The sequence below is a fragment of the Amblyomma americanum genome, chromosome 9 (assembly GCF_052857255.1).
Source record: "Amblyomma americanum isolate KBUSLIRL-KWMA chromosome 9, ASM5285725v1, whole genome shotgun sequence".
Taxonomy (NCBI): Eukaryota; Metazoa; Arthropoda; class Arachnida; order Ixodida; family Ixodidae; genus Amblyomma; species Amblyomma americanum.
Window position 1 is genome coordinate 123,429,268 of NC_135505.1, and position 9,514 is coordinate 123,438,781.

Genomic DNA, 9,514 nt, shown 5'->3' on the forward strand with positions numbered 1-9,514 from the left:
CGACTCCTCCGCAGACTCCTTATCTTTTGGGTTTTCAATAACCGTGTAGTTGATATGCTTATGCCCATTATAGCAAGCCAGTGCCTCACCACTGCCGTTACAAAGCTTGGCTGCGCAGCGTAATGGTATTGCTGTAAGGCATATTCAAGGCAGTGATGTTGATTTAAAACACTAATGACTGTCTGAATCGGACTTGGCTTGGAAATCTTACTCTGATAGTGAGGCGAACGTGGTTCTAGATAAGCACTGCAGACTGCTCCCTGTATCCTTGATTTGTGCAAACTGCGTGCGGTAGTTACAGGAGACCACGGGGAAGTTGTGATACAAGCGCAGAAGAAGGATCCTTGCACCCGCCCCTAAATTTGTTGCCAGAGAACACGTCATCTGTTCCTTCACGGCTTCCTTTTGAGAGAGCTGCCTATAATACTGGCTGCCGCTGGCAACTTTGTAATGCTTTTTTAGGAAGCCTAGAAAATGCGCTACTGTTCTGCAACCACTCCCTCTACTTGGTGCTATCTTCTGGTCCATCGTGGTTTAAAAAATGTACTTTATGACAGTACGAAGAAAGACACGAAATATTTATAGCTGCAGGATTCGCGATGAATTTCACGCAGATGCCGCGAGAACCGGCACTCGAGTGCTTTTTCCAATGTGTTCTATACGTCTCGAAAATACCCGTTAGTAAGGACCAATAATGGTGACGCCGTCCTGAAGAACAGTTCTTATTAGAAAGTTTTTCAACACATAAACACTTCGCATATGCCAAGCAAAATTATTTGACAACTTTCACGTGCAATTGACATTGAAAAAAAATTACTTCAGAATTTTTTTTCACAGCATACACAATACCAGCTTAAACGATCGAGATCAAGAAGCTAAGCATACAGCATATAGTTTGCACTAAGCACACAAGACCAATTTGGCGGTCTTCAAATAATGTCTAAAGTACTAATTTGTCTTTTATTCAAAATGATGTCCCTGACATGCTCTTGCCCCTAATAAGGCTTGTTATGAGTCAAATATTCATTTTCTAACGCTTTATTTTTAATGTCTGAAATTATTACTAAGAGACTTGTATACGATAGCGACAACTCTGGAAACCATTTTCGAGTACACATATATGGTGACCATAAGAGCGTTACATATAGGCCCCATAACGCCCACATGACGCTTATGTGGCCACCCATACGGTAACCGCAAAAGCGTTTCATAAGGTCCCATAACGCCTATATGTCTCTTATGTGGCCTTATGTGACCTTATGTGGCCCCTCTTTGTGGCATTTTATGCGGCCCTTTTGGGCGTTGAAGTGAACGCTCTCAAAAATTATCTCTTTGTGGTCGGCTAATACAACTGAGGCGTGAAGAAAGCGTCTCCCATAATGCCCCATTTCTGGTCATACAATCTAGCTGCGCTTGGCAGTTGGCGGAATCATAGAACAGTGCGATACCGATGTACCTCGCTCGTTTTGGTTCTACAAAATGGCCAAAGCGCTGCAGCCCTTTTGTGATGTTTTGCTGAAGAATCCTCTTTCACCGCAATGCCATAAATATTTGTGCAGGCAGCCAACAAACAGAAATTTATAACAAGTCTTCGCCGCCTCTTTTCTCGCAGGAGGAGTTGCATTCGTCGCGGAGGCAGTTGCGACCACCGACCCAACGATTGCTGCTACAACTCATCGTGCCGATGTAACCTGTGGGGCACCAACTGTCGTTGCCAGAGGATGGGCCTGTTCCAGAAGTGGGGCAAGAAGTGAAGCCCCCCTCCCCTCTACCACTCCCTCTCATAGGAGAGCCTCCAATCAACACCGGAAAGAATCACATGCCTACAAAACAACTCTCAAGAAGGATAAAATATAGCTGGATCAAAGATGAGAAGAAAGGCAGAAAAAAAAACAACCTCAACAGCCTATGTCTCTCCCTCTCTCTGTGGTATCTCGTAGTTCGTTCGCGGTAGCTGTTTAGTTGTTTTGTTACGAGACGTTGACGCCAACCAAGGGTACCTTGCTGTTTATTCAAATCTACGGTGAGCTGCGTTCCACCGGGGGCAGTCTCCATCAACATTGCGTACATGCGAGGTTTGACAACAGCCAAAGCGAAAAGCGTTGGCGAAAGCATTTTTTCTGACATGAGCTTTGTTCACCTCTTTTCATCGCCTTCTTTGTGGCGTGGTGTTGGTGCGCGAGGTTTTTGCATTCAGCTGACGTTTGAGCTTTTTGCAGTTCCTGCTGTCGCGTAGGAAAGCCAGAAACGTGCTGATGTGTCAAACGAAGTTTGTATATCTTGGGCTGTCCCTTCCTCTCCAGCCAGTTACTGAAACGCGAGCATAGTATTGGTGAGAATTTTAAGTCATGGCGTACGCTTCGCCTCTCTGAGCCAGTGAACAAGCGGATTCACCTAAGTAAGGAATCCTTGCTAGTATGGGCAGTGACTTCGATTTATTTTCGCCAAGTGACTTAAAACTGCACCTCTAGCGTGTCCGGCGAATGCATTTATTACTCGCGAGAAAAGTGTATGTGTCAACATCTGTAAACGCGAGTCTACTGTGTACCCTACTGTTTGTGCTCGGTGCGACATACCGAAGCGTGCATGGAGTTTTTCAGGATTCGGTGTAAGCTTGGCTTTACTGCAGGCATCTCTGTCTTTTCAGCTGCCTCCCTCTGTTGCCTTAGAGTGCACTGATAGTGATGATGTTGCAACTTTTGTCCCAGGCTTCAACCTGCCGCAGCTAGAAGTTGTAACCACTACGAAGCTACTTATTTGGCGTAGCTTTGCGCAAACGAAATGCGGGTTCATCTTTACTTGTGCAAGCAGCACAGGTAATTGGCCCAATATTGGGAAAAAGATGGTTTCAAATTGGTCCTCTGTAGGACCAACTTCTGCCAATACATTTCCAATATTAAGCCGATTACCTCTGCTGCATGGGTGCCAGTCAAGCCCTAGACGGAGATGTAAGGTACCGTTAGAGCTAAAGCAACTGTCTGCTGAGTACCCTAAAACGGGAAGCTTTTACAAACAGAACTTCGCCGCAGATTCCCTACGAACATTGATGCCTTGTTACCCACAGTGCAGGACAGTAACAAAATAAGGCGATTGATTCCAGCGATCCGCGTCTCTTGAGCTTTTCACCATAAAGCCTGCTCAGGCCATACGAGAGCTAAAGGTTATTGACCCCATTTCTTATCATCTCCATTCGCCTTGAATACGCACGTTACCTAACTACCATGGACATCAATATTGTTGCTTTAGAAGGCGCAGTTTCTCGAGACTCGCAGTAAATTAATTACGGTTGAAATTAAGAAACAGTGGATGATAGATTAATTACGCTTGAAATAAAGAAACAGCGGCCCCTGGTAATTGCCACTAGAGGGCTGTCCGGTTAGGTTCAGCGATATCTAGGCGTGGCAGTTCATTTGTAGCCTTGGGCAACCTGAGTTCTGGCTGCTGAAGCCAGAGCCGCAATGCTTTGCACATGTTAGAAAGAATGTGTGTTCTCATTCCAATATGAAAAAAAGTTCATGTGTTGTTATGAATGTATATACTTGTAAGAAAGTCCAGACGTCTCGGTCTGTAAATTACCCTTGATATTGATGTTGCCCTTTGCGCGTTAACAGAGCAACGCTAGTTATGGTTCCTTCAGCGTTTGTCGCTTTTGCACCTTTTCGTTCATTACTGCTCGCAGGTGTTCGTAGTAATTCCGCCCATCATTTATCCCATTTTACTTCCAGCCAGAAAGTATTACTCTAATTTGATGTTGCGCTAATTACGTAGTGTTTTGTAGAGCTAATGACCTTCTTGGTTGAAAAAAGCTTTAGGTTCCAATCCTACAAAAGGAAGGTCCATGATGCAATAACCTCATACAGGTCTTGTCAAACAAATGTACTAAGTTACCTAAAATATTATACTAAAATACGAAAAGTATCAATTTCCACATTTTTTTATGTATGTATGATATTTATGGTGAAGCCTGAATGAGGTTATTGCATCACAGGGCTTTCTTCAGTAGGAAAAGACTTTTTAATCGAAACGATTCTCGAAGGCATTTTTATGATTTCTTCTATTATAGCAACCCTGTGCGCTGTTGAGTCGTAAAAAGCGAGAAGTTCTAGCTACTACCTCCACGTAGCATGTTTGGAGGAGAAGGAGAGTAAGCATCGAGGCGAGGGTTGTTTAAGCCTTTAATGTTTCACTCCTACTTAAGTGCGCTTCCCAAAGCCGTGGTGAGACTGCGTGGTTTTTGTACACATTGCTGCAACTGTGCTCCTTGTTCGCAAGCATACGGTTGAACGTGTGTCGTTTCTTGCATGCTGCTGTGGCGAAAAACCGAGACGTGTACGTCAAACTCGTTTTGCATTGTGAAAAGTAAACTTCTGAAAATTAAAAAAAAATACAAGTTGTTGGTGTGCTCATCAACTGCGCATCTATAGAGCATCTATATCGACGAAACGTTGTGCTTGATGTGCGCCTGACTGTCTCCCCACGCGTACCTAATGTTGGGAACTGCAAACGAACTCAAAGTTTTGTGTTGTTCTTTGTTATGCATTGTAGATAGTTGTAATAAAACACCCTTCGTGTCTGCAAGCACCAACGTGAGAGAACAGTTGAACACGCTGATGCAATTTTTATGTCAAATCTCTTGACATAAATAATATCTTGTTGAAATTAAATCAAGAAAAAGCATCAACCTGATAGGCTATGCGTATCTGGTACATTTACGCCGCATTTCTTGGCTATGCAGGGTGATTTTTCTTCCCTGTCTCTCCAATCACCGCTTAATAGAACAACTTTTATCACATTTATGCAGCAAACAGGGAGGCGTTTTGTTATAGCCTTCCGTTTGAAAATAACGCTATTATCTCATTTTGTCATTTTCGGATTTTAACACAAAAGTAGTTTTAGTGGCTGCTTTGAGAGACAACGGGACTAGGCACTAGCATAAAAAATTGAAGGAGCTTTGGTGATGCACACCTTTGGCAATGGCTTTTTAGTTAAAGCTATCTAAGTGTTTCCGCGAGAAGTCTTTCGGCAGCCAGTAGTGCCCACCTAGCAGCAAGGACGTTTCCACAAAACTTTTCGCGCCACCAGCTTTAAGTTCAATTCTAAAGCTTTTTACTTATCCTATATAGAAATATAAATCAAAAGCGTAGCGCATTCGCTGAGCCGATGTGTCTCGGTTGATGTTATAATTGTATGTTTTGTTTGCCTAAAGATGTGTCACACATCAAAGTTTTTGAGTCGCACCTCAACGTTCCCAATAAACAAAACGACGCGTCGCATGTGATCTGACAGCAGCCCTAGCCCTATAACCCTAGCATAAGTGTTCCAAGGCCACATTCTTTTCGAGAGCCAACAATACGCTTCCAGTGTAACCTTAATCAGTATCCCTAACCCTATAGCCCTAGCTTAAGTGTTCTAAGGCCACAGTGTTTTCGAGAGCCAACAATACAATTCCAGTGTATCCTTATTCAGTATCCCTAACCCTACAACCCTAGCTTAAGTGTTCCAAGGCCACAGTGTTTTCGAGAGCCGCCAGTACGCTTCCAGTGTATCCTTATTCATTGCCTTGCCGCTTTCTATACAAATCTTTCCCGCAGCCTTCATGTCCTTCATAAAGCAACAACACACTAATAGAGGGATTACTTTCCATTAACAGTGTAGCTGGAACCATCCTTCTTATCCTTTTTTTATACAGGTATCGAAATTCCGAAACTGTTTTCTATCCACTACTTGTGAGCATTTCTTCCTAATCGTTTTTTTATATTTCGTTGAATCTATGAGAAAATAAATTAAAAGCATGAAATCCGTAAATATTTCCTTCAGGAGATTTTCAACCAATTCTCGCTCTTCGAGTTGCGTTTTATGCCCCACAGGACGACTATGTTTACATCGCTGTACTCCTCTTGACGAAATTATAGAACTACATTCAGTCTTATGCCACTGGCTTCAACTAATGCCTGCCATCTCGGCGCCTTTTCAGGTGAGAGCAACGCCGGATGACGGCACCATGTAGCAGCTATCTTGACGTTAATGACGTCACAAGTCACACAACCTCTGGTCGCTTATGAAGTCTTTGCACTCATTTACGACTTGTGTAATTCAAGTAGTATGTACATTCTAGAGTACGTCTTACTAATCGTAACACCGCTCAGGTGTGGCTCTTTCCGAATATCTTAGCCACAATGCCATGAATTTAAAGAATGTGAGTGCTACGTGGTCTACCTGGAAACGAACTTCGTTATCGCTTTATGCACAAGCATACTGCTCCCTTGAACGCTTCTCCTGCTAAGGCATTACATTGTTATCACAATCATGCACATCGCCATTGCCAGAAACGCAGCCTGATCCCGCATACATTTCGGTAGTGGGAAAGACCCTCAACATTGCTCTTAAATTTTTCTTCACCCGCCTCTTGAAGCATTTATAACATTTTGATACAAAATGTGAAGTGGCTCTGTGATGTCCTTTTACATTTTACTTATAGAGCTTCGCCAAGGAGCACAGATGTGCGAGAGTTAACATTAAAGTGTGACTGGAGACAGTTTTTTGGAGTGTGTTTTTGCTCTGGAATGATCCGCGGGATATTAGTAGACATAGATCACCCCGTAGAATTGGTCAGGGCTCAATACATAATTTTTAATTGACTTCACTTCCTCTGGAGTTTCAGTTAGCAGACGATGGCTGTCACGCTACAAGCAAGTACGAGATCACGTGAGACACAAAGACTGCAATATGGCCGCGGCTTTGTCATCTTAATTCATTAAAACTCTAAAGTTAGACAGCTCCAGAAGTTGACATGGCAGCAAGGAAGGAAAAAGCTATTATATAGCAATTTTTGCAGGCCTCACGTCATCATGTGCACTGTCGTTTGAGTGCCCAAACTCAAACCGAAACTGCATGGAAGAATAAAGTCAATCATAAGCAGGATAGTGAACATAACCGAATTTCACGTGCTTATTCATGTCTTCTAAAGAATTACGCAGCAGTCAAAAGCGAAAATATCCAGCAAAAAAATATGCATCGGTACCTTACCAACATTGACAAGATGCTTAAGACGTAAAGTGAGCCAGATAAAGACGTACTTCTCAGAGATAATGAAGTCCCGGGAACTCGGGAAACTCGGGAAACCCGGGAACTCGGCTACTGATCCGGAGTTCCCTGGTTCGAACCCGACCGCGGCGGCTGCGTTTTTATGGAGGAAAAACGCTAAGGCGCCCGTGTGCTGTGCGATGTCAGTGAACGTTAAAGATCCGCAGGTGGTCGAAATTATTCCGGAGCCATCCACTACGGCACCTCTCTCTCTCTTCCTTTCTTCTTTCACTCCCTCCCTTATCCCTTCCCTTACGACGCGGTTCAGGTGTCCAACGATATATGAGACAGATACTGCGCCATTTCCTTTCCCCCAAAACCAATTAATATTATTATTATTACCAACAGCATTATTTTCAAGAGGTGATGGCATGGAGAAAACGCCCACCATCTCAATGAATGACAGTACTCTGTTGCTTGCAGGGGGCAGAGTGCGGATGTACTCTCTTTGCGAAAAGTAACCGAGCAACAAGTTTTTGCTTCTCAACCATGTAACGGATCCTTTAAGGCAACCCTAAAGACCGAAAGGTGTAAGAACGTGAGGACAAGGGTTCACCTTACTCTACACAGACTCAAAGCTTAGGGGCTGCCAAAAGTCTTTCGCTACGCGGTTAAGAAACAGATCATCGTTGCTCGGCTACTTTTGTCAAAGACGGTATATGAAGCCCAGATGAAAAGCAAACTTTACCCAAATCCTTTTAATCCATTCAAACATTTCCACGTGAGGAATGCTTGTGCAAGAAACGTCTGACATTTATTTTTAGCCCTGCAGAAGGTCGTGATCTCATTATTGGTTCCTCAGCACTTTTTTCCCATTACCAGTCTTCCCCGACTGCTCTCGAGTGGGCTCTGCGTCGGAACACGGTGACCCAGGCGGTTTTTTCTTTATTTTTACCTTTAGGAGTCAAAACCATGGAAAGAAAATACGTAGCTTTTGTTTTCACAGCAGAATTTATAGTCAGGGGCGTACAGAGTTTTCTTAACTCAATTTGCTCTCGACAGATCACGACAGCATTGGCCTGCCATTTTTGCCTGTATATCGAATGCCTTTTCATTATTTTTATTTTTCCTCTCTTCTGGAAACGAAAGAACACATTCGCTGCTGGTGAACAACGAGTGCGTTGCTGGGAGTCTGCCAGCAATGCGGAAACGAGGTTCCGATTGCGTGCGCACAAACTTGAATTTCAGGTGAAGCCCTGAAGAAAGCTTTGTAAGAAATGTAGACATCTCTAGTAATGCTGTGTAGCAACATCTATTGCTTTGAAGGCAGGCGGCACGACGAATATTTTAGGAGCACACCAACCTACGTGAGGCACTTTCCTTCTGCCCCAAAATATAATAACAACAGGCAACAATATGAAACTCTCTAAAAGGGGGGCAAATATTTTTCAAGATTTAGGCTTGTTAGTGTCACATAAAGCCTGACCAGCAGCGCTTCTTAGGAGAAAAGACACCAAGTAAGAGCTTCTTAAAAATTCAGAATATACTTTAAAGTAAAGCGCAAAAGTACGATCAGGAAGTGCTTAGATGCAAATATATCGTCAACGAAGGATCATGTTGACGGTAAGGATAGTAGTGGAGGTTGTGATGGTTGTGCAGGTTTTATAGCAAAGCTTACAGCTTAGCTTTACCAGCGTCACACAAAAACTGTTTTAAAAGGTCCTCCCAAGTCTACACGGGAAAAATATCGAATGTGTTATCACAGCTCTTTCTCATAAAGAAGCTGGGTGTGAGAGCGCCAGTGTTACATGACTTGTTTTTGCAAGATTCTTTAACGTATACCGCATTTTTTATCACCAAATCCAGACTAACAGTCCATACTTTCGAACACTTATAACTATTTGATATTTTAGAGCATGTAATGATGTGTTCACTCATTGCGTCCTCGCACTGTTGACCTCATGATGTTAGGAAATGGGAACGTCGTTCGTAGAGTGCAATACTAAAAAGATGACCTACAAAGAGCAGTCCATGCATTATTTTTCTTTACTTCGGCAAAAGAGTTCATTTCCTTAATAAGCTCGGCAGCTATCGCCTAAAATAAGCAGTGAAATTGTTTAAATTCATTTTCTCAACGCCACACTGAATGAATTGCCGCTGAAGGATTATTTTCGATATCTATTCCTCTGCTCTAAAATTGATTAGCTCTGCCAACGCGTAATTATTAGCAGGATAAGAATTTTGTTGCTCATGAGTATACTGTCTAAATGAGGCCCTTTCCAAGATCAAGCTCTCAAATCTTAGTCACTGAAATTAATATGAATAATCATGGAACGGCAGATAGGCTAACACAGTTCAAATTCTTCTATTCCAACAGCTGCTTGAGAGGCAACTCCAGCAGCACCTGCCCAATAGACAGTAATGATATCCGTAGTAACCTAGAGGCACGAACATAATGATGCTACAGAAGAACCAAGGTAATAATATTCCT

The 9,514-nt window shown here is 43.0% G+C and overlaps 1 protein-coding gene across 5 annotated transcripts in view; it reads left to right on the forward strand.

The window, feature by feature from the left end:
* Nucleotides 1–4,585, forward strand: part of LOC144104231 (xibalbin-1-like) — a 131,211-nt gene extending 126,626 nt beyond the window's left edge. For all 5 annotated transcript variants that reach the window (XM_077637110.1, XM_077637113.1, XM_077637114.1 and 2 more), the window contains exon 5: nucleotides 1,613–4,585. In XM_077637110.1, coding sequence (XP_077493236.1) covers nucleotides 1,613–1,754 — 142 coding nt within the window. In that variant the 3' untranslated portion in view covers nucleotides 1,755–4,585. The remainder of the gene's footprint in view (nucleotides 1–1,612) is intronic.
* The last annotated feature ends 4,929 nt before the right edge of the window (nucleotides 4,586–9,514 follow it).